At 42.8% G+C, this 24,111-nt stretch overlaps 2 protein-coding genes and 1 long non-coding RNA gene across 4 annotated transcripts in view; 2 read left to right on the forward strand and 1 right to left on the reverse strand.

The window, feature by feature from the left end:
• Positions 1-10,419, forward strand: part of LOC146700018 (uncharacterized) — a 29,523-nt gene extending 19,104 nt beyond the window's left edge. The window contains exon 3 of the long non-coding RNA XR_014922501.1: positions 9,328-10,419. This is a non-coding gene — a long non-coding RNA (uncharacterized LOC146700018). The remainder of the gene's footprint in view (positions 1-9,327) is intronic.
• Positions 1,665-15,449, reverse strand: LOC146700019 (A disintegrin and metalloproteinase with thrombospondin motifs 15-like). Its single transcript, XM_085470003.1, has 8 exons — positions 14,199-15,449; positions 9,382-9,514; positions 9,087-9,254; positions 7,064-7,347; positions 6,786-6,963; positions 6,514-6,686; positions 4,082-4,257; positions 1,665-3,936 (listed from the first exon to the last, which is right to left on the reverse strand). Exons 1-8 carry the CDS (start codon positions 15,126-15,128, stop codon positions 3,144-3,146), a joined length of 2,835 nt encoding a protein of 944 aa, XP_085326129.1. The 5' UTR covers positions 15,129-15,449; the 3' UTR covers positions 1,665-3,143.
• A 1,330-nt stretch (positions 15,450-16,779) lies between these two features.
• On the forward strand, positions 16,780-23,914 carry stk36 (serine/threonine kinase 36 (fused homolog, Drosophila)). Of its 2 annotated transcripts, XM_085470005.1 has the most exons (21): positions 16,780-17,854; positions 17,937-18,071; positions 18,156-18,296; positions 18,399-18,476; positions 18,561-18,691; positions 18,768-19,017; positions 19,228-19,321; positions 19,425-19,612; positions 19,709-19,881; positions 19,957-20,062; positions 20,217-20,348; positions 20,436-20,612; positions 20,697-20,788; positions 20,905-20,968; positions 21,104-21,214; positions 21,302-21,376; positions 21,470-21,587; positions 21,678-21,804; positions 21,900-22,080; positions 22,313-23,239; positions 23,531-23,914. In XM_085470005.1, the coding sequence occupies exons 2-21, from the start codon at positions 17,988-17,990 to the stop codon at positions 23,648-23,650; spliced, it is 3,369 nt and encodes a 1,122-aa protein (XP_085326131.1). In that variant the 5' UTR covers positions 16,780-17,854; positions 17,937-17,987; the 3' UTR covers positions 23,651-23,914. The 2 variants fall into 2 exon arrangements, with proteins under 2 accessions (XP_085326131.1, XP_085326130.1); XM_085470004.1 differs by having other exon boundaries at positions 16,780-18,071.
• Positions 23,915-24,111: the final 197 nt, after the last annotated feature.

Genomic DNA, 24,111 nt, shown 5'->3' on the forward strand with positions numbered 1-24,111 from the left:
GTGCGCCAAAAGAAGGCGCCTGGACATTTGCAGGACTTTGTGTGGGGTAATGGGGTCGTCGGGGACGACTGACCCCTTAGGTGGGGGCTATGTAGCGGGTCAGGGCTGTTCGGGGTTCTGTTTGTACGGTTATGTTTTGTTTATGTTTGCCATAGTGACAGGTGACGCCCTCTGGCTGCGACGGTGTGTCCTTCCGGGGTCAGAGGGTGCCCTGTGTGTTGTTGTTGTTGTTGCTGTGCGGTTGCCGCGCTGTGAGCAGTTAGCTAGCGGCAGTGTTCTTCTGCAGATGTCAATAAACGGCTGTACTCCCTGGCTAGCTCGCGGGAAGCAAGACCAAACGACACCTCCGTCTCCTCCTTGTCTGAGCTCGCCACAATATTAAACATATCAGGTCCCCATAAGGAGAATCATGTGCTAACGGCTGTCTAAATGACTCGGGTAAAGTTTGTAGCATGCATTCTTGTTATTTTTGTCTGCTTCCACTTGTCTTTGCACTAGGATGATGTCGGCGTAAATGTGCAGTCATATTCGTTGTGTTCCCACTAGTGCTGTCAGCGTTAATCTCGTTGAAATGACGTTAACGCCACAACACGGCAAATCTCCGTTAACGAGCTACCCCTGATCCCCCCGTGCGTGGGGCTAGACGGCCAACACATTAACGAGCTAACTGCGCTAACACACTAGTTCCCACCCATGTAATTGACCATTGCGTGGCACATCCAACATACTGTTTTACTTTAGTCCATGACGCGCTTACCTTCAGGGTCATACGTCACATGAAAACCAAAATAATTCCAAACGCCAGATCTGAATGAGGGTGGGGGAGGTTCAATTTGCCATGTTGCAAGGAGAGCTTAACTTCTGTCTCGCTAGCTTGCCCTGCGCTCTTCCTTCTGGCAATGCTGTCTGTGTTGAACGCTCAGTGGATCTGCGCTTGACAGTGCAACCTAGGCGGAGTAGTCGAACGGAGATCCACTGAGCGCTCAACACAGACAGCATCGTCAGAAGGAAAGTTGATAAAATAAATTACAAATTTTGTATTGTTCGATACATATGCGTACCTAACCGAAATCACTGTATCGTTCAATATCGATACGAGTATCGTTGCACCCCTAATATATATATATATATATATATATATATATATACTTTTTTTGTATATTTTTTGTATATTACCATCCATCTTCTGTGTGTCCAATTCAAGGTCACAGGAGCATATCTCAGCTGTTATACAGCAAGAGGCACGGTACATCCTGGACAAGCTAGGCTAACACAGAGACAGACAAACATTCACACCTACAGCCAGTTTATTGTCACATGATCTCATCTCGTTTATGTCTTTGGACTGTGGGAGGAAGCCAGAAGCCGGCGCAGGGAGAACAGAACTCCACTCAGAGAGGCCCCTTGCAGCACTAGTTAACAGGTATCCTGGGCAATGCACCCACAGAGTCCGTGGAAGCACCTTTGTGAATAAGCTTACTAGCTTGCTTAGAAGCCAGAGGCAGTTGACTAATATTCACCTTCCCTAAAAATTAAAGCAAGATGACTTTGGCTATGTCCACCTTTTTACAGTCTATTGTGAAAAGCGGACGTCTTTCACCAACCGAATGAAGACTGATATTGACATTATATATCTACAGAGTTGAGAAAAGAAAAACAAAGCATCAGTTACAACGGTAATGACTTTATTTTTGGAATAAATACACTAGTCTCAAAGACCATTACAAATGCCTGTGTAAAAAAAAAAAAGATTTTTTAAAAAAAGAGTATTTACATTATTTTTTGCACAGAGCTGAATAAATGTATACATAGTATACAGTACAGCCTGTGTTAGTCATTGGTTTCTTTTGCTGTACAAAGTGCAAAAGCGGATTTAAAAACAAACAAACAAAAAAACAGCCAACTAACATGAGACTTACCCTGTAGTCGGATGTTGGACTGGTGAATGTGACCCCTTCAAATAAAACAGAACATAATGGATTACAGGATTCCGAGTCTGTCGACAGAACAGCTTGGCTCAGGCTGTGAGGCCATAAGAAGATGGGGATCCAGGAAAACACATTCTGTCTGTGATTGTGTTATTGTTATATTGATAATAAATTAGCTGTGCTAACTGTGCCAGACGAGCATGACTTAACAGGCTTCACGACTGGCTGAACACTATGAACTACGAATAATGTTGCTGAGGTCAAATGAAGGAAGTGATCACGAGAGAGAGGATCTCAATGCAGTCTGTGTGTATTTGCGTGTTTATAGTATCTGGCTAGGCCGCTATCTTAGGTCAGTGTTTCCTGGCCTGTGTTGTTTAGTCAGTGTGACTTCATATTCAACCTTAAATTGAAACATGATGTGTACAACGAAGGTGATCTCTGTTCATGTTTTGAAGAAATCCTGGCTACATGATAATCGTATGTTTTGCATCTTTAACTCCTAAAACGTCGCAGTAATAGCAGTCTTGATTGACTGCAGGAGTTAACTACCAAACTGTAAACGGGTGGTGGTAGGAATAAACAGTGCCACATAAGTATTCACACAGCAATGAAAATGATATCAGTTTCATTTCAGAATCAGTTGGAAGATTTTAAAATTCCTTGTGATTCAAAAAAAAAAAAAGATGGCCGATAAAACATAAACATGCGTGAGATATTTTGAAACTATGTTTTAGTCAAACTGTTATTCATACATGTCACTCTTGGTATAGTTGCTATTTGAAAAATGACTGGAGTCGTTTTGTAAACTACCCACAGCTTTCACTAATCTGCAGCCTGCACAGTTAAAGTATTATGACATGAAATGGGTTCCAGACTCAAAAGGTAAACTAGATTGATTGCTTGCAAATGGACATTCTGTATCTGCTGACAGTACAAGGAATTCAACTAAATTTTATTTGACCTTGATTATCTTGTATTGCCATAAAACGTACTCCTGAATAATGCTTAAACAAAGTGGCAGTGAAAGATAACTTTCAGCATTCATCTTCCAGGTTTGAGTGTTGATATTCTTCCAAGCAGGTGTCCATCATCCTCTAACAGCCCAAGTGGAAAAATCCATGTCTGACAGATAGAAAAGATACTTGCAGATGGAATCAATTCACCCTTTTAAAACAGAAAAAAAACACTTGTGTCGCTTATAGGTTTAAGTTACTAGCAAGGCGTCATGTTACAGAAGTCCAGCTCCTGTGGTTTACGAACGCCAGTGCAGTGATCTCTTGTGAGAAGATGCCCAGTTTGGCTTTGGCAGTGCAGTGGTCGTCTCTTGAAGCCCTTCCCGCAGGTTATGGAGCACGGTGACCACTGGCCAATATACCACTCAGGACATGGCCCTTCACAAACCCTGGTGGCTGGAGGTCTGTGCGAAGAGTCACAGTTCCACCCTGGCTTCCCGTCTGGTTTCAAACACTGCACCATCCTCCTCTGGATCCCACGGCCGCAGGAAACGGAGCAATCATCCCAGCCTGTGGTAACCCACTTGTCCAGAATGGGCTCCTCCTTTTTGTAAGACATCTTTAGGGTATCTGTGTCTTTCTCCTTGACACTATCTTCACCCAGGACACTGTTTTGAGAGTTTACCCTCTCATTCTTCTTCAGAGTCTTGTCTTCCTTGACCTGACGGGCGAGGTAGAAGGAGTAGCGGATGCGAGGAGGTGTCAACTTGCCTGCACACAGGACCTCCACCGTCAGGGCTTCTCCCAAGGGCTTCATGGCCTGTATGGTCTCGGAGAGGCCGACTGTGCCACTGTAGCGCAGCAAGCTTCCCTTTACAAAGATGTCCTTCTCGCCAGTTGACACTATGTAGTTCCCATTGAGCAGGTAATGGCTGTCACTGTTCTTCACGGCCAAGTAGTTATCATCACTGACCATTCCCTTGTAGCCTCGCTGGCGGATGTCTATATTGGCTGCACCCACTGGCAACATGACAACGAAGTTGTAGCCATGCCTGCAAGCCAAAACATTTTAGAGTCAGTGGGGGCTTGTAATAATGGAGCGAAAATGATAAAGTTATGTTGAAGTGAGTGGGGGAAAAAGAATGACCTAAGCAACGCTTTGTAGAGCCCGTCCCATGATGACATAGTGATACTCACACAGGCTTTGTGAAGAGTCCAGACACTTTCTTGCAGCCCTTGTTGTCACCTCCACAGATTCCACAATTATCAAACTTTTTAGTGGAGCCAATTTTGCTGTCACAGCCGGTCTTAATGCACTTCCCCTGGACACACACTCCCGTGGAATCTGGTGAACATGGAGTCCCATCAACAACCTTGGATGTAAAAACACACGAAGCGTTAGCTTCTGCATTCACATCAAAAAACTGTTACAAATGAGTTCACTTGTTCCTTTTATACTGGGACAATAAACTACAGGGAGTGCAGAATTATTAGGCAAATGAGTATTTTGTCCACATCATCCTCTTCATGCATGTTGTCTTACTCCAAGCTGTATAGGCTCGAAAGCCTACTACCAATTAAGCATATTAGGTGATGTGCATCTCTGTAATGAGAAGGGGTGTGGTCTAATGACATCAACACCCTATACCAGGTGTGCATAATTATTAGGCAACGTCCTTTCCTTTGGCAAAATGGGTCAAAAGAAGGACTTGACAGGCTGAAAGTGGCATTGGTTTTGGTGCCATAAATAGTCAAAAATAGTGAGATATCTTGCAGAGGGATGCAGCAGTCTCAAAATTGCAAAGCTTCTGAAGCGTGATCATCGAACAATCAAGCGTTTCATTCAAAGTAGTCAACAGGGTCGCAAGAAGCGTGTGGAAAAACCAAGGTGCAAAATAACTGCCCATGAACTGAGAAAAGTCAAGCGTGCAGCTGCCAAGATGCCACTTGCCACCAGTTTGGCCATATTTCAGAGCTGCAACATCACTGGAGTGCCCAAAAGCACAAGGTGTGCAATACTCAGAGACATGGCCAAGGTAAGAAAGGCTGAAAGACGACCACCACTGAACAAGACACACAAGCTGAAACGTCAAGACTGGGCCAAGACATATCTCAAGACTGGTTTTTCTAAGGTTTTATGGACTGATGAAATGAGAGTGAGTCTTGATGGGCCAGATGGATGGGCCCATGGCTGGATTGGTAAAGGGCAGAGAGCTCCAGTCCGACTCAGACGCCAGCAAGGTGGAGGTGGAGTACTGGTTTGGGCTGGTATCATCAAAGATGAGCTTGTGGGGCCTTTTCAGGTTGAGGATGGAGTCAAGCTCAACTCCCAGTCCTACTGCCAGTTTCTGGAAGACACCTTCTTCAAGCAGCGGTACAGGAAGAAGTCTGCATCGTTCAAGAAAAACATGATTTTCATGCAGGACAATGCTCCATCACACGCGTCCAAGTACTCCACAGCGTGGCTGGCAAGAAAGGGTATAAAAGAAGAAAAACTAATGACATGGCCTCCTTGTTCACCTGATCTGAACCCCATTGAGAACCTGTGGTCCATCATCAAATGTGAGATTTACAAGGAGGGAAAACAGTACACCTCTCCGAACAGTGTCTGGGAGGCTGTGGTTGCTGCTGCACGCAATGTTGATGGTGAACAGATCAAAACACTGACAGAATCCATGGATGGCAGGCTTTTGAGTGTCCTTGCAAAGAAAGGTGGCTATATTGGTCGCTGATTTGTTTTTGTTTTGTTTTTGAATGTCAGAAATGTATATTTGTGAATGTGGAGATGTTATATTGGTTTCACTGGTAAAAATAAATAATTGAAATGGGTATATATTTGTTTTTTGTTAAGTTGCCTAATAATTATGCACAGTAATAGTCACCTGCACACACAGATATCCCCCTAAAATAGCTAAAACTAAAAACAAACTAAAAACTACTTCCAAAAACATTCAGCTTTGATATTAATGAGTTTTTTGGGTTCATTGAGAACATGGTTGTTGTTCAATAATAAAATTATTCCTCAAAAATACAACTTGCTTAATAATTCTGCACTCCCTGTATTTGTTATATCAGGTAAACTACCTACATGACTTTGTAAGCGTACACAGAATGTCATAGTATAGTGCATGTTTTGAGATCAGCCCTATTTCCAGTGTGTATGCAAATGTGATATAGAAAAAGTGTGCAAGGTTTTTTCATCCTTAACTATTAACTTCAGCGCATTTTTTAAACTAAATTCTACATAAAGCCTGCTGCCGGCTAACTTTTAAAGCTGTGAGTCAGTGGTTAAAACATCCAGCTGACCTGTGCTGAGCTGATCTACGTGTCCCCTGAGTTCTCCCTATCTGCTCCTTCTCAGCTGATTTGATGGACTGAAGTGCGAACTCTGTCTCTCTGCTGCAAAAGCTCACTCTACGCCCTGCTATCTGAAAAAGATAAACTGTCCTCCTCCTCCTCTTCTTCATTCTTTCCCCTGCTCTGTTCAGAGACCAGAGGCAGCTGGATGACATATATTCTCTTTGCTATCGCTGCCTCTAAAAATAAAAGGATTTTAAGTGCTAATGTATTTTGACTTTTGACTGATCGTCAATCAGATTTTCTGTCTCTCGAGTGCACCTTATTCTTACCTTTGATTCCAGGACGTTGAAGTAGCCCGTACCATTAGCCCTGCAGATTAGTTTGCACCTGTCACTGAGGGACACTCCAGAGTACTTTGGTATCCACACCACTGAGTGGCTGATACGGTTACTGCTGAATCTCTGGCCGCTACTCTCACACTGCTCTTCACGGTATGTCTTACCTACACAGAGAAGGAGGGATGACATACAAGGTGAGAGGTGGGATTGCTCTAGCATAAATACGTAACTGGATATACTTGTCTGTGTTGAGAGATTTGTACCTGTGTCAGGGCAGCTGTTCAGGTTGCAAGAGCGGTATTTGACCCGAACTCCTTGGCAGTATTTACCCCCATTTGATGGAACTGGGTTGTTACACTCTCTTTTTGACAGCTGGACACCACCACCACATGTGCGTGAACAGGTACTGAACAGTCCCCACTTGCCCCAGCGGCCGTCCACCTGAAAATAAGAATGCATAAATAAAAATGCAAATAAATACTATTATTATTCATATCCTCATAAAGGTATGTCCTGACAGAAAGAACTGCTTGAATCTTACCTTCAAGTTGTGAAGCTGCTTGTCAGTGCAGACCCCTCGGTCGCAGACCTGTCCGTCCCCACACTGAGTGCCATCTGCCCAGGGAAAGTGCCGAGTCATACACACTAAATGTCCGCTGGACTTTCCAGTGCACCACAAACGACTGCATGGCGGCTGCATGAAGGGACAAGGCTTAGAGCCTTCACCAAAGGCGAGCTCACACTGGCGTTCGAGCTTGTAGGATGATCCTGGCAGCGTGTCAGGTAGGACTAGCGGTTTCTGAGGCTGGTCGAGCAAACAATCACCTAAGAAGAGGGAGATTCAATAAGCCACACAACGACGCAGTATGACCTTCTTCTTCTGTGGAGACTTTATGACACACAGGTATAAAAGATGCAACCAAAATACACAAATGCACGAAAAACACAATGAAAAACAATGTGTTTATGCTTATTCTCAAATATTTATATGGTCCTCTTCATTAAATGTGTGCTTTTTCTGCATGTTGTGTTGTGGTGGGTGGGATTGTGGGTGGGCACAGGAAGCAGTCATTGCCCTTGTGATTTGGCCTTTGATGCAGTATATGCAATGTATGCCACACACACAGAAACATGCATGAGCACACCACACACAGTCATCCCCACCCCAGTCCCTTCCTCAAACTCCCCCTAAAAACCCACAAGCCTCTCCTCTTATTTTCCATCCCAGCCTTGTTGCATGACTTGCAGTTAGACTAGAATATTGATAAAAAGGATATGAAGCTAGATAGTGCTGCAAAAGTCAAAGGCATCAAAAGCTACAAATACATACCTTTCTGGGAACAGACTAATATTAGGAAGAGTTTGGCAAGTAGGTGCAAAATGGAATCACGAAAGGCCAACATGAGTGGATGAAAAAGGTTTCCAGGAGAAGTTTTTTTATCCCCCAGAAACATGCAGAACTTCGCACTCTTATGGGGAATTTTCACATACAAACACATTAATCTGCGCTTGGAAAAACTGGGTTCCCCCACTTGAACTGTTGAGTATGCCATTCATGTTGTGGTGAATTCGCAGCACATTATAAGCGAACTGCGGTGCGGTGGTAACAGTCCCACAGATGTAGCAGAAAAACACACTGATTATCAGATAAGGCAATGCTGTACAAACAAATCACTCTACGCCAAATAAGCTCAACCTCATCTCTTCCTTCCTAGTCTCTCTCCATAGAGCAATCATGGAAACAATAGCTGGTGGTGTGTGTGTGTTTAAACAGGTTACAAATAGGTCTGGACACAGCGCTGAATGAAAATTACCACAAGCATGTGGCAACATGCTTTTTCCACCCCACTGCTTTTTGAAGTTTAGATTTATGACAGATGGCCAGGAGAAACCAGGTTACGATGCTGTCACAGAAATCACTCCCTGATATTCCTCTAAACTAGTACTTTTGTCCACAGATTATTTCCAAAATGAATAGAGAGAAGCAACAAACAAAAAATGTCTATTTGGAGTAAACCTGCATGGGAAACATTGTGCAGATACACTTAGTGGTCCAAACCGCTGTGGTGACTCTCCCCAGACAAAAAGGCCTGTAATTTGGGACAGATGTGGGGGCAGTTTTAAAATAAAAGTTTAGAATTGCTCCAAGGCCAAGTGCTGTGGTCTGTCCTGTTTGGCAAACAATCTGCATCCAAATGAATGAATTTCTTCTTGGCTATTGCAAGCCTGTTTTTTTAAGAGAGGTTTGGCAGATGTGAGAAATCAAGCATAGGTGGATATTGAAATGAATCCATTCTCTCGCTTGCATTTATCCAAAAAATGATTTCAGTAATGTTTGGAATCAGGGCTTGCTCTTCAAAAACAAAAGCACGGTTGTCATTTGAACAAAACACAGCTGTGTGACCAACACAGTGAGGACAATGCCTTGCTATATGTTTGTAAGTCATTACTGCTTCAAGATTGTTTACAACTATCTATCCAACTCTGGCTTTCGACCTTTTCAAGCATGCTATGAGGCTGCTTTCAGGCTGGAAACACTGAGGTCAGAGGTCAAGAGTACTCACCATGCCCGCCGTCCAGAAATTCAGTGATGATTGCGGCACTGCAGGGGGACCAGGGGCTGGTACGGTTGATCTGAATAAGTGTGGGTGACATCATGTGGTTCTCCTGCATTTTTCCGAACAGGTCCTCACAGGATCTCACATTGTCATGTGGCATGTTGAACACATGCCCTGTGGAGAGGGAGTGAGATCTCAGATGTCTTTCATGAGTGCACAGACTGTGATTATGCATATACACTTTCAGGGACACTGAGATATTAATGTGGACTGAATGAAGGATGACGTCGACGGAGCATACCGAGCTCATGAGCAGTGGTGAAAGCTGAAGGAAGGCCGTCGTCTTCGATTACAGAGCAGCTCCTCTTGGGGTCGCACATGGTGCCAACATCTGCCATGCCAAGTGTGTCACAGGTGGAGGCGCCGCAGAGGTCCTGGATGAAAAAAGACATTAGCATGATTACATCTGAAACAATGACAGCTAAAGGCAAAGTCAAACATGGGCTTGCATCCATCCTTCCTCTTAACCAAAGTCTGAATCACAATGGTGCTTAAGGCTAGCCAAGCTAAGTTTGTCTCTCTATGACACAGAGACACAAAGAGAGTTACAATATTTGTCTTCATTTATCGTTTTAGTCACTTCTGGGTAGTGGGTACTATTTATAAATTTACCGCTGACATATTAACACCCTTTTCATTGAGTTAAAAACTCATTAACATACTTTAGCTGCCTATTTTACACAACAAGGAGTAAGTGTTGTTTAAGGTCAACATATTTGTGTTTTTAGCTGCTTTTTTGGCAACTTTGTTCGGTACACTAGAAAAAAAATGATGCCCAAAATGCTGACCTTAACTAATTGAATTACATGTAATTTTTCCATGTGATTTTGCTACATAAGTAAAATGTAAAACATTTAATTTAATGGACTCTGATCAAATGGAAGCACATTTTTCGTAATGATTAATTATTTCAATAGGTAAACTTTTTATTTTATATATTTCAGTTTCATTTTATTCAAGATTATTGCTTCATGATTGTAATTGTGTCACTTGTTATTGGTCTTTGATGTGTGATACTGAGAAACAAAATGGGCTGCAGTGGATTAACGGTAAATCAAAGTGGTAACAACTGTGTGCCAAACATTTAAACAGCACAGCGGCCTAAGACACTCCACTTTGTTTTGATAATGGCATTTGATGTATTTTTAAGATAACATAAAATCCAGTTGTAGCTAAATTAGACAATGATTTCTGTCGATGATCACAGAATGGCTCCCACTGAGTTATTTGCAGTGTTATGGGAAAGTGTGACAAAGCTAAATAAAGGTTATTCACACAAGATGGCTCAAGAGTTGGCAGTTTGTCTTGTAATCGGAAGGTTGCCGGTTCGAGTCCCGGCTCCGATAGCCTTGGTCGTTGTGTCCTTGGGCAAGACACTTCACCTGTTGCCTACTGGTGGTGGTCAGAGGAGAGGGTCTGGTGGTGCCAGTGTCTGGTAGCCTCGCCTCTGTCAGTGCGCCCCAGGGCAGCCGTGGCTACAATGTAGCTTGCCATCACCAGTGTGTGAATGACTGAAAGTAGTGTAAAGCGCTTTGGGGTCCATAGGGACTAAGTAAAGCGCTATACAAATACAGGCCATTTACCAAGACATTTATTTTCAAGTGATCAGCGTGACCCCAGACAGTTTGGGTTATGAATCTGTTATTGGTCTGCATTTTTCTTTCTCAGAGATTGAAGTTTGTTTGAAACTGGACTGCAGCTTATCCTCATTCTTGCCCTGTCTGGCTTTTTTGTGGTGATGTCACCTTGTTCCCAGACGTCGACAATTAACTTGTCTGAGTGCGATGCTATTAGGCCGGTTGAAATCATGTCCAGTTTATGAAAGTACAATTATTAAATTATCCTTTATGTTGTCTTGATGTCATCGCAGCAAGATCTTCGTTTAAGAAATTGGGAAATTATTCAGTCGTGTCAAGCACTGCTTTCCACCACCCAGTCTTTAAATCTTTTTAGTGGGAAACAGTGTTTAGAGCACACCTTCTCCTATGAGGTAATTTAAATAACCCCAACCATAACATTTCCATGCCAGAGCAGAGTTTCCAGATGACCTATTTCTCTACCACAGGTTTTAAAATCCAGTCTTAGCGAGTATGCATTTGGAGCTGAACCTCCTAATCACAGGACAACTTCGGCAGTAACCGCTGCAAAGAACCACCCATCTGCCTGTTCCCTAAACAGCACTGTCCCTACATACCCCAAAACACAGAAAACCAGTGGTGGTCAGCTGTTACAGATAAAACACCAGCTGAGTCTCCTGCAGCCCCTGCAATCCTCAGCCGTGCTTAATGTAACCATTAAACACGGGGCCAAGTGAAGACCTCGAGTGCTATGACAAATCATTCCTAGAATAAACCACAAAACCACAATTGTACACCAGTGCAAATCTAATCCAGATGTCCTCATGTGCTTGGAGGACATCTGAAAGTTTGGGCCATTTCAGTAAAAAAAAATAGAAGAACTGCAAGATGAACAGGGGAGAAGAAACACCCAAGTCAATGAGTTTGTTGTTTGCTATGACCTACTTCCCACATCTGTCATCTGTCTTTGCAATTTTGGTGTTCCTGCGAATTAACAAAAAAGAATAGAAAAACAATACTTACCTCAGCGGACTAAAATTCCCATTTTGTTTTGTGTACAGATTTTATTGCTTTTAAATCCCGTCCAGCCTGTTACCTGTTTGTGCTTTGGAAACAATATTCAAAAAGCTTTGAAAAAGGTGCATCTCAGAGTTTTATAGGTCTGATGCAGTATCCTGGACCGAGTTTATGACATCTGGACATTCTTTGGTGAGCTCTTTTCTTTCTCAGCCCATTATCTATCATGTAAGAAAAGGCTGTGAGCTAAAGTACAGTCACCTCCTCTCTCCCCGGGGGAACTTGCATTCTAGCAGATTTATGGTCAGATTTTATCTTTTGGCTGCTCTCCTACAATAAACATTCTGTGCAACTTAGCGCACTTTGCGGCATTCTTTGCACAAAAATCACGCTGACTATACTGTTTCGGGACAACCGCAGTTGCCTCCGGACAACACAGAGTTGGTCTTCATAAAACCTACAAAATTACACAATGGGCTGGTGTTAAGTGGAGAATGAATGGGCTTTGAAATATCTGTTAAAAACTGTAGTAAACAAAAGAAAATACAACTCACTAATTGGACAGATTTAAAGTCATTGTGTCATGATGTAGCAGAATTGTTAGCAGACATGTCAGCAGAATCCTTGAGTTTAAGAGGGGAGACCGTTTAGGCCTAAACTGAGAAGAAAATAAAAAAGGAAAAAATATATGTCAATCTAATTGCAGTGAACAAAGCCTGACAGGTTTAACTACAATCTCATGATCAGTAAAGGCCTCTCATGCAGTACACCGGACCTTGAAATATTTAGAGCTTGTTAGGTACATGTTTGCAAACCCCACTATTTTATTTATTGCTTCAGGAAACAGTGATTGTGCTAATAGATTCAATATGAAACTGACTGTAAAAGGTCAGTGAAGGCCTGTATCCTCTAGATTCCTGGTGTTGAGCATGAGTTTGATTGGGTGGTACTGTAAAGAAAGTTTTATGCACCACAAGCCACTGTTTAGACTTTTCATTTGTACACTATGTTAGCATTCGCTCATAAACTCCATGTTTTGTTTTGTATACACTTTATATGTGATATTACACCAGGAATCTGTTGTTCAACACACAATGGTTAGAGGTGAGATTCCTTTGTTCAACCTGCTGTGTTAAAAGGAGGCTTTTTTCTGAATCCCTGCACTTGTTACACCTCACTAAACCTTTGATTGCTTGATGCCTGTCTTTTTGCTTTATATAGTAAATTACATCCTTGTGACTCTCCAAGCTGACTTGGGTCGTGTCAAGTGGCTGCAGAGTTTATAACATCAGCTTTAAACATCAGTTTAAAGCTGATGTTTAAAGCTGAATGTTACATTCTTGTAACATTCTTGTTTTTGGAACACTTTTATGGAAAATGCTGACCATCTTAAGCTGTCGATATCTATTCAGCTAGGACATACTGTAAAAACTTGTGCAGAACCACCGTGGCAAAAGAAATGGAGGAAGCATGTGACAGACTGAAGAATTGCCAGGGAAAGATGCAGTCCAGCTGCTGATGTGGAGGAGTTTGTTTCAACATAAAGCGAACAGGTGAGTCCAAAACATGCAGGCCTGTAACTCTGACATCCACAAAGGACCCCACCGCCACCACCCTCAGTCCCTCCATCCCATCCCTTCAGGGGCCTGTTTAATGAGGAGCAGGCAGCTGCAGCAGAATGGGAACAGCTGAGAAAAATAACACATCCACACAGTACATCCCCAAGGGCACTGACGCTCATTATATTCAGTAAATTTGCAGGTATAACAAGCAATAGTTCACTTATCATTATGTACTACTAAGGCTGACAGAATAGTACTATGTTACCATTGGCTCTTTTAACTCTGATAGCACAGGTTTTAAGACGACCTTGTGACTGCAAGCTAAAAACTTTCACTGTAACTAAATCAGTTGGGCTGACTTGTCAGCTTTATTGCAAGTTTTCACAGTGGTAATGGAAGCGCATACATCACACTGACCAATGAATGTGAGCAATGACTTCATCTCTGACCTTGTGTCATCTTGCAAATATTTGGGAGTGCAGGGAGAAGTCAGAGGTGGTTTGCAAGTCTATAAAACTGCCCTCTAAGGATCTATGACGAGCAATCAAGTCTGGTGCTCTGTTCAGCTCTGTGTGACCCAGCCTTGGTGTCAAAGCTGTGATGCTATTGGTGGACTGCCTGCATGCTCCCTGAGTTCACGAGAGGCGGAGAGTGTTTTCAGAGCAAATCAAAAACGCGTCAACTGGAGTTTTACTTATCACAAAGTTATAAGAGTACATTGCACATTTTCCTTCTCAAGATCAGAGGTTGCTTTACAGTATGTCACTCATTAAGGTGACACAATGCATGTGCGAAAAACAAACATTTACGTTTTCTGTGCGTAATTGCGCTTACAGAACATATCCCGCTCTGGTTTTACCCCAAACATGTGTAACATGAACGATACTAAAAGTTCTCTTTACCTGTCTGGTGAAAAGAATAGCTGTGTCCCAGTACTCGGGATGCTTGTCGTTGTTTTTGTTCATCTTTTTTTGCCAAGTGCAAAAGTTCCGCAGCGTCATGGCTGCGTTCCCGGACACCTTGGGTCCTTTGTCCTCCTCGGATATAATCATGATCTTCACAACTGTAATGCTGATGGAGTTGAGGATGCTGGGATGCTTGTACAGCTTCGCTGCCACTGCCATCAGTGTCAAGAGGTAGTGCTTTAAGTCATCTCCGTGGAATTTCGCCATGGACTCGTCCGCCACAACAAGCGTCTCCACGTATCTGGGGACTGAGGCGAACCTTTTGGCTCTCCCCATCCTATTCAGCATCGTTTCTGTCACATTGCTGTGGTCCGCCAGTCGCTTGTATTTCTCCAAGGACTGCGCAGCCTGGAGGCTTATGTCGCTGTCCACTGCGCACCTGGAGGTAGAGCTGGGCTTCAGGTTGTTGCTGGCTCTGCGCCGGACGATGTGCGCGCTCTCTGCGCTTCTGGTGTCATTTTGTACCGGGCTGATAAAATATTCCCAGCCGTGGAAGCCAAATGCACCTTGCACACCTTTGCAGAGACTGAGAGCGGCATAAGAGTACTGATCAGCGTTCACATATCCAGAATAAAAACACCGGGTCAGGTCAGTGGTGACATCGGTATCGGAGAGCCACAGTGCGCCTTGGTTAGAGATGGAAGGGGCAATGAAATTAGAGTCTCGCTGTAAATCGATCACTAATTCCTGCTTGAAAGCTTTAATCTTTAGGACATATTTTCTATTAAGGAAATCCACGTCGTTATCAGAATCCGTCCTTTCATCACTATTCATTCTAATCGGGAAGCAAAGTTCACTCTCCATGCAACGAGCGAGCTTTAAGAGTGAGACCACAAAGTAAAGGAGAAAAGTTGATCTGATAAACATGACGATGTTTGCATTAATCAAAGATTGCAATGACCAACGGGGTGGAAGAAAGAAAATCAGAATGATGAAGAATCTACAAGCTCAGTGGCGGCGGCGAGAGGATCGGGATGAAGAGCATAATCCAAAGCGCTAAAACAGTGCAGGTCGTACAAGTCCACTCAGAGAAAACTCCTCCTGGTCATTCTCCACGTGTGTACTCAGTCGACTGCTGCCTTGTGTGGAGCTTATGCATTTGGTCATGTGTAAAAATATGGAAACACAACCTTTCTTTGCTGGGGGGAAGTCTTTCGAGGCGCTCATTGGATGAGCTTCAGCCTTTTCTTCTTCTTCTTCTTCTTCTTCTTTTTTTCTTTTTTTTTCTTGCCGCCTCTTAAAACTCATCAAACAGGCCAATCAATAAGTCACAACGTACAAAATATGGTGAACTAGCAGATCTTGCACTTTACACTCAGACTACTGCACATCCACTACTCCATTAAATCTTTAGCTTTTGGTCACATGGAGTGAATAAAAATCTTTAATGCCACATGCATATTCAACAGAAATCCCTGCACTTCATTTGTAGTTCATAAGGCGAATAAGAGCTACAAGTACTGCATGTTTAACGGAACACCGGACAACGGGCAGCAGGAAAATAACAGGCATGATTAAATAAGGGGTGACACAGGCCACTATCATACTGCAGCTGAAGTTCCTCGGAGGAAGATTATAAGTTGTAAGGATTCAGCATCACTTTTTCTCCATGTTGTGATTAGGTCCGTTTCTGAGAGAATCACATACGACATCTTGTGGACAGAATAATAATAATTCTATAGCAGGGGTCCGAGGGTATTCTTTTAAGACTGCCAGAAAATGTTAGAAAGTAACTACTCTAATTATTTTTACTCAGCTACAGCCTAATTTGATTTAATTTTACTTCTATACAGGTGGATGGGGCTGTTGCTAAATGATACTTCTTTATTATTTCTTTACGGATTAAAATCTTATTTGCAAAAAGTATCAGCATTTGAATTAAAGTTGTTATGTGAGACATATTTTGTACTATTATACATTTTAAATGCATTATACATACCTTACGGAGATCTAATATTAACAGTGCAGCTAAAGTTAATGTACTTCGGTTTTGTTAGTCAAACATAGATAAAAGAAATAAAGCTGAAATTAAAACACAAATCAAATCAAATCAAATCACTTTTATTGTCACATCACATGTGCAGGTACATTGGTACAGCACATGTGAGTGAAATTCTTGTGTGCGAGCTTCACAAGCAACAGAGTTGTGCAAAATACAATAATGTAAACAAGCAAAATACAAGCTACATCTGAAACTAATAAATATATGTACAATATGTAATAGTATATGCATTTCTGGATGTGTATACTAAATATTTTTCTACGTGTGTGTGTGTGTGTGTGTGTGTGTACACATATTTTACAAATTAAATAGAGTAAACAATAAATAAAATGTATAAAATAAATAAAATAAAATATACAGAGTGAGACATGTGCAAAACAGTGGCATTACTGTACAGTATGGAGTGCATAATGTTAAAGTTCCAGTAGTGAAGCTGAGGTGTCTATGACGTGTTCAGCAGTCTGATGGCCTGATGGAAAAAGCTGTCTCTCAGTCTGCTGGTACGGGACCGGATGCTGCAGAACCTCCTTCCTGATGGAAGTAGTCTGAACAGTTTATGGCTGGGGTGACTGGAGTCCTTGACGATCCTCCCCGCTTTCCTCAGGCACCGCTTTCTGTAGATGTCTTGGAGGGAGGGAAGCTCACCTCCAATTATCCGTTCAGAGCACCGCACTACTCGCTGGAGAGCTTTGCAGTTGTAGGCGGTGCTGTTGCCATACCAGGTGGTGATGCATCCAGTGAGGATGCTCTCAATGGCACAGTGATAGAAGGTCCTGAGGATGCGGGGGCTCATGCCGAATCTTTTCAGTCTCCTGAGAAAGAAGAGGCGCTGCTGCGCCTTCTTCACTGTTTTGTTTGTGTGTACTGACCACGTAAGATCCTCAGCCAGATGTACACCAAGGAACCGGAAGCTGCTCACTCTCTCCACAGCAGCGCCGCTGATGGTGATGGGGGTGTGTACTTCTCTGCACCTCCGGAAGTCCACTATCAACTCCTTTTTGTTTTGTGTGTTGTCGTGTAAAAGTCTGTGGAAATCTTCATCTCATCCGTCTGTAGTAGTAAATATGATGATTGTGACTTTATGTGGTCTACTACTAGCTTTGCATCCACAGACAGACTTGGGCCACTTCCCTCAACCATAAGGATTTTTTTAAATATATTTATAATAATTTGTGGTATAAAATTTCTAATATGGCCCCAACGGGGTGAAAAATAGTAATGTTGACTCTGGGAGTTATATCATTTTATTTAACGTTTAGCTTTGTTTGCGACGTGGTTGCTATGAACGCAGCTGCCGTTGCTAGACTGAGGACCCCTGCTTTTAAGTTGTCCACACAGAAGCCGGTCTTGATTTTGGCATTCTATCGTTAAAAACAGTTGAAAACCACGTTTGATGTCAAAATAAGCGGAAAAAAGTCGCATATTTGAATACTGAGTGTATGCAAACGACTTATCACACTTTGTTATATGTTCTGCGTCACTTTTTTGAATTGGCAGCTAAACTGGCAAGCGTCTGTGCTATTCGTTGACACCCTGCACACCGAAAAAAATAACACTACTGAAGAGTAACCTCTGCTACCCGTCATAAGTTGTGAGTTTTAAAGTTAAAAAGTAAAACATTTGACATCCAAGCGTCTATTGTAACAAGAGCAATAATTTACCAATGGTCACAGTTTGAAAGTTACGGGGATTTTTGGGCTCTAACGGAACCAGCTGCCGCCGAAATGAACTCGTATCAGGTTTTGTCGCTGGTGGGAGAGGGCTCATTTGGACGGGTTTACAAGGGAAGGAGAAAAGGTAGTGGCATGGTAAGCATCTACAGGAGCACAGTTTAGTTTCCTGTTTGTTTAACGACACTGCTTCACATCGTCTCTTCATCTTTGTCCCATGAGGTGGTGGCTCTTAAGTTCATGCCAAAGCTGGGTCGCTCGGAAAACCAGCTACAAAGTCTCAAAAGGGAAATTGAAATTATGAGGGACCTTCGGCATCCCAATATTGTCCAGCTCTTTGACAGTTTTGAGACTGAAACTGAGGTATTCTCCCATTTTCTCAAAACTCTCAAATAAGTTGCTGTCAACTAATTATCTTTACATAATCCCATGATCATTATAACCCCCTATATATGTTAATGACAGGTTGTGATTGTCACTGAGTACGCAGAGGGCCAGCTGTTCCAGATCCTTGAGGATGATGGAAACTTACCAGAGAGCCAGGTTTTCACTGTTTTTACACAATTGAACCAGATGTGAAGCTTTATTTAATGTTACGTTATTAAACTAGTCTTCCCTTCTTTCAAGGTCCGTGCGATTGCCTGCCAGTTGGTCTCTGCTCTGTACTATTTACATTCCCATCGCATTCTTCACCGTGACATGAAACCCCAAAACATCCTGCTAGAAAAAAGCGGTGTGGTGAAGCTCTGCGACTTTGGGTATGTTGATAGTTGCAAAGAAAAAAGTTTCAATCGTTTCTAAAAGAATAAATGACATGATGCAATCTTGCTGTAGGTTTGCCAGAGCGATGAGCGTCTCCACCTTAGTGCTTACTTCTATCAAGGGAACGCCCCTGTACATGTCCCCTGAGCTGGTGGAGGAGAAACCATATGACCACACTGCTGATCTGTGGTCTTTGGGATGCATCCTTTATGAACTCCACACGGGGGCGCCTCCGTTCTACACCAACTCCATCTTCAAGCTAGTGCAGCTCATTGTGAAAGACCAAGTGAAATGGCCAGACACCATGAGCAGCACTTGCACGGTACAGTAAAGCTACACTTTACTCACCTTGTGTTACATTTAGGTTGAAGCCAACATCTTCAATATGTTGCTAGCTTGAAAATTTTAAGCCTGTAAAAGATTATGTTGCAATTATAAGTCCCTTGAAGGGTTTATTGGAGACAAACCTTACACAAATTGTTTCCTAATGCAAAGTCTTCTATATTATTACTATCCAATGATTTCTTTGCAGAGCTTCCTGAAAGGCTTGTTGACCAAAGACCCCCAGAAACGGTTGTCATGGCCAGACCTCTTGTACCATCCCTTTGTTGCTGATGGTGTTCTAGGTGATTCTTAAAACTCCTGATTTTAGTAGAAAGCTTTCAAATGTTAATGACACATTCTCATGTCTGACATTCATGATTTTATTCCCATGTGATGTGTTTGCAGTTTTGCCAGCCACAAATGTGTCCAGGCCCTTGACGGTCACACCCAGCCCTGACATGCTGGCGTTGAAACTCCAACAAGTGGCAGAGAAGACTGTACCAGCTTCTGCAGAAAGCAGATTGTTGCGAAAGGTCAGGGAACAAACAGAAAACTGTAGTAAGAGGAAACCACCAGGAAAGGACAGTGCCAAAGTAAGTAATCAGTAATTATGATTATTTTATTATTTGTAAACGTTTGTATGGTGAGATCAGCGGAGGGCCCTAAACCTGTTTTGTGTGCACTGACAGAAAAATAAGGATGAAAGGGAAAATGGTGCGATGGCAGCAGCAATGTCCCCTAGAGTGTGCAACCCCATGCCCTCTTGTGGCGATGTTTCTGTTACCTCGGGTCAGCTGGATATGATGGCTGCTAATCAAAGCCTCGGACCGAAGATTCAAGCTAGCTCAACATCAAAGCACAGGTGTTAATGAAGGTTCAAAGTAACGATGAGTTATGCTATCATAAACAAATGTGTTTATAGTTCCTTTCTCTACAGGGGTCAGATAAGCATAGACTACGAACGGGAATTTCCCTGTATAGATATCGGGCCGCGACTTGTGCGGAGATGCAGGGAGGAAAGCCACACCTCACAGCGATTGCAGGTCAGAGACAGCTGCCTTTTCCACTCATTAGAAATTATTTACATATTATCTGTCAGTAGAGGATCTGCTTTGATAACACGCACAAAAAAAACTTGCTTTCTTAAATTAATATATTAATATATACCTGACACTGAGTCATTTCTTGTTCTTTCAGAATGTAAACAACAAAGAATACTGGGAGAATCTGGCCCAACTGTCCGATCCAAGCAGACAAACGAGAGAGATATTAGATTACAGCATAATTATATCTCAAATTAAATCAAAGATCCAGGAATTTAAAGCTCAGGTAATGTTTCAGCATTTCATTCGGCGTGAATTTTTTCTTCTTCAAAAGAGTTTTGCATCTACTCCTTTTTTTTCTTTGTTTGGGCAGCTAAAAGGGGGCGTGGTAAAAGAAGTTCAGCAGATTCAGCAACCAATGAGGGTTCTACATAATCTGCTAGTGATGGCCGAGGTTGAGAAGTTGAACGACGTCGGCCGTGAACTTGGGCTACCCCGTGTCCTCTTTGGCCTGATCCAGGATACTGTAGAAAGCTCAGATTTCATTAAGGTTGCTACCCTGGATTGAAACAGTGTTTCACAATGAACTGATCCTGCAACAATGTTTCTCACTTCTACTTTGGTACTTTGTCAGCATCAGCAGAGTATCCCCGTCCTTCAAGAAATGATCACAGTGGTCCTGGTCTACTGGGAGAAGAACTGTGCCTGGGTGGAACAGGAACAAAGGTTTGATGAGTCTTTTTTTCCCTCGCTGAAACTGACTTTGTTCATTTGTGAAATACTCAGTGCATACACACGAGATTCCAACTACAGCAGCTCACCATCTGCTTCTCACGCTTTAGCCTGGAAGAGTTCACAGAGTCCTTCAAAACAATTCTTAGTCAACCAAATCTCAGTCGTCTGGTCGTGAGTACCCACTGACATATTTCAACAGCATCAACCATGTTCAGCATGGTTTACATATAATATCCTGTGTCTGTACCTTTTTGATATGCATTCAGCTGGTCTGTTGTGTGAAACGCTCAATTATCTGTCTTTTAGCCTCTGGCTGCTTGTGTTTTGTCTCTCTTCACACAACACAATGTTGATGTCAAAGTTGATGTGGAGCATCTAGCATCCTTGCTGAAAACTCTGGTCTTGAACCCATGTGAGGTACTGAGCTCATGTAAACCTGGCAGTAATATGAAAGCTTGAAGGGACCTGAAAATGTATGATCCATTTATTTTTCTACATTATCAGCCCCACATTTCTCCACCCTCCGGTTGGGGACTCTGTGATGGCCTGCTGTCTTTGTTCCTAGATGCACTTAATGAGGTCAGACTGCAGATGAAGTTTGGTTAAACATGTATTAGTACAGATATTAGCAACGTATCTGTACTAAATGTCTGTGCTTTCTTGTTTAAACAGCATGAGAATGGCCCTTTGCCCTCGGGTTTAAATGAAGTTTTCTTTCTGAATCTGTGGAAAAAGATCGGTGCTTCCCTAAGAAGTGCAACATCAGACTCTGACTTCTGTTCAGCAAATGGTAATTGTACTCATCCTGTGAAACCCATGATGTCTGAAAACACTTCTAATGAAAAAGCAAACCTTGCTTCTTTGTGTGTGTCTGTTACAGGACTGTATTTCTTTCTCTCTGCTTTACTGTTTGCCTTCTGCAAGGATGCATATTCGTGCATTCCTGTGTTTTGTGATGTTGGATCAGAATGTGTGTACGCTCTTGGCCGCCTGCTGGGCACCGAGTGGTTAGTGTTGAGATGTCTTAATTAAACGAAATAATTTGTATTACAAGCCAGCTACAATGCCTGGAGCTAACAATAGCATCTTTTATACCCTACAGTCTTCATTTGTTTGCCAAGGGCAATCCTGGGAGGCCCAGGGTGGATCTGAGTCACAACACTTTATCCACACTGAGCTGCCACTTGTTATGTTTTCCATTCGCCCTGGACCTGCCTCCACGCACCATGTCCACAGTTCTCCAGTTGTACGACAGCTGTGGTATTGTTACAAGCCTCCTGCAGGTTAGGGCCTTATTTTGCTCCAATAAAGACCTCGCCGACAAACATAATTCTCTGATGCAACACAGGATAACTCTTGCACTAGTTTTGTGTCTGGCATGCAGTACTGTACACCTGGATGTGTCTGTACTTTTTTAAGAGCACTGTGTTGTTGTTTGTTGTTGCCTGTTTGATGTATGACGAGTTGTCTGTGTGATTTTATTTTTTATTATTATTTTTTTTTGTGCTTTGGCAGGTAATTCAAACCCTTCCTCTTCATCTACTGGAGCTGCCTCTCTCCCTTCTGAGCCGCTTGCTCCTGTGTGATCCCCCCCGCTCAATTGACCACCTCACAAAAGCAGCTTCTTGCTTTTTCTTGCCATCCTGGGACGATCAGCTCCCTGCCTCCAGCCGTCAGAGTCCTCCAACCAGAACTGCCTGCTCTCTGCTCCCCGAACTCCTGCAGCTGGAAATTCTGTGGGAAGCTGCTGTGGAGCTCCTCACTCTATTGTCTGGGATAGCCCGTTGTCCCTCCTGCCCACTGCAACTTTATGTAGAAACCTCAGTGCTGCAGCATGCACTGGCTCACTCGTATGAGCAGATCAGGGCTGCCACATGTAGATTTTTAGGAAATTTGGATCCATTCAGGCCTCTCACACAACACACCCTAAAACCTGACATTTTCAAAGCCATGGTAAACTGCCTTAATGATTCCTGCATGCCTGTCCGGCAGGTTGCTTGCCGGTCAGTTGGAAACTGGTTGGGCTATATTGCAGCTGGGCTGCATATGGACAGACCCAGTGAAAAGGGGATACATAGAGGGAGATGGTGCATAGAAAAGCAACAAAATAAACAGACGTACTCAGATATTGAGGCAGCAAGTGATTTGGAAACATTAAGAGAGCAGAGAATGGAGGAGGAAGAAAGAAGGTGGACACATGAAGCCAGGAGGACAGTGGCCATGCTGGTAACTCTAATCTATGATCCTGATGCCCTCACACGTCGTCACTGCTGCGCCGCCCTGGGAAACCTGCTAAATGTTGATGGAGCCATATCCTTGTTGCTGGAGGAAAATGTGCCCAGCTTACTTCTAAGAACTGCATGCACAGATTACCACAGTGCAGTGAGAGAAGCTGCCATAGGATCTTTATACCTGTACAGCCAGCAGGATGCCATGCGTCAGGTAACGAGCAAGTCACAGCATCGCACATGCTCACATTACAATAAAACAATCTCTGTTTGGAGAATTTGGTGCTTTTGAAATAGTTCATTTTTACTTTTTAATTAGAAAAGCAGAAAACAGTTCACACCTCCTGGTATTGAATTTAAAGCTGTGCTCTTACGCCCAGAGCTTGTTCTGTCCTTTAGATAAATTTTGTTCACTGTTTAATCTTTCACAAGTCAGTAACACACTTTGAAACACACATTTATTGATTTATTTCGATTATTGCTCTTCTTTTGCATTCATTCAAAGGTCCTGATGTCTCTTGATGCCAGTAAGAAGCTTGTTCAGGCTTCACAACATGCTCCTCCACAGTGTGACTATCAGCGGCTCATTGGACAGCTGACTGCACCAGAAAAGTCAGCAGCTTAAAAACCTGCTCCCTGTTTAACTTTACAGCAACATATTTGTCTGAAGCCATGTGTTAGTGAACGACCGAGTCCCCGTTTATGAATCAAAATAAAACTGTTTTACTGTTTAACGTCTCGGTTTGTGACAGCAAGCTGTTCTAATTTCACGAGAAAAAGGAAACGATGTAACTTCGTAAAAATCACGGTAGGTTTTCTTTTTCATCGATAAAATTGTCATAACAATAATTCAGTCTGTATAAAAGTGGCGAATGAGGAGTTTCATTCATTTCTGAGTTATGAGTATTTCTGCTGGCACCGCAGCGTGCTGTCGATTTTTGGAAAGCTTTTGTTTAGGTGTAGCGAACATTATTGATGGATTTTAAAAATGTTCCATATGCAGATCAACATGTGAATTTAGAGGCATTCGCATTTCAAAGCCCTTCGAGGTCATCTAGAAGTCTGTGAATTTGGGCTAAATAAAGT

This window comes from Copadichromis virginalis, linkage group LG10 (assembly GCF_057382275.1).
Source record: "Copadichromis virginalis isolate Kocher_CV1m ecotype Utaka linkage group LG10, C_Virginalis_male_GT1.1, whole genome shotgun sequence".
Taxonomy (NCBI): domain Eukaryota; kingdom Metazoa; phylum Chordata; class Actinopteri; order Cichliformes; family Cichlidae; genus Copadichromis; species Copadichromis virginalis.

Coding starts and splice junctions, on each gene's coding strand:
- stk36 (XM_085470004.1), top strand. CDS start 17,988: ATGAACTCGTATCAGGTTTTGTCGCTGGTGGGAGAGGGCTCATTTGGA. Junction 19,882..19,956: donor AGCTCAACATCAAAGCACAG/GTGTTAATGAAG, acceptor CTTTCTCTACAG/GGGTCAGATAAGCATAGACT. Junction 20,349..20,435: donor TCCAGGAATTTAAAGCTCAG/GTAATGTTTCAG, acceptor TTGTTTGGGCAG/CTAAAAGGGGGCGTGGTAAA.
- LOC146700019 (XM_085470003.1), bottom strand. CDS start 15,128: ATGTTTATCAGATCAACTTTTCTCCTTTACTTTGTGGTCTCACTCTTA. Junction 6,964..7,063: donor AGCAGCTTCACAACTTGAAG/GTAAGATTCAAG, acceptor TCTTATTTTCAG/GTGGACGGCCGCTGGGGCAA. Junction 3,937..4,081: donor GGACTCTTCACAAAGCCTGT/GTGAGTATCACT, acceptor TTTGGCTTGCAG/GCATGGCTACAACTTCGTTG.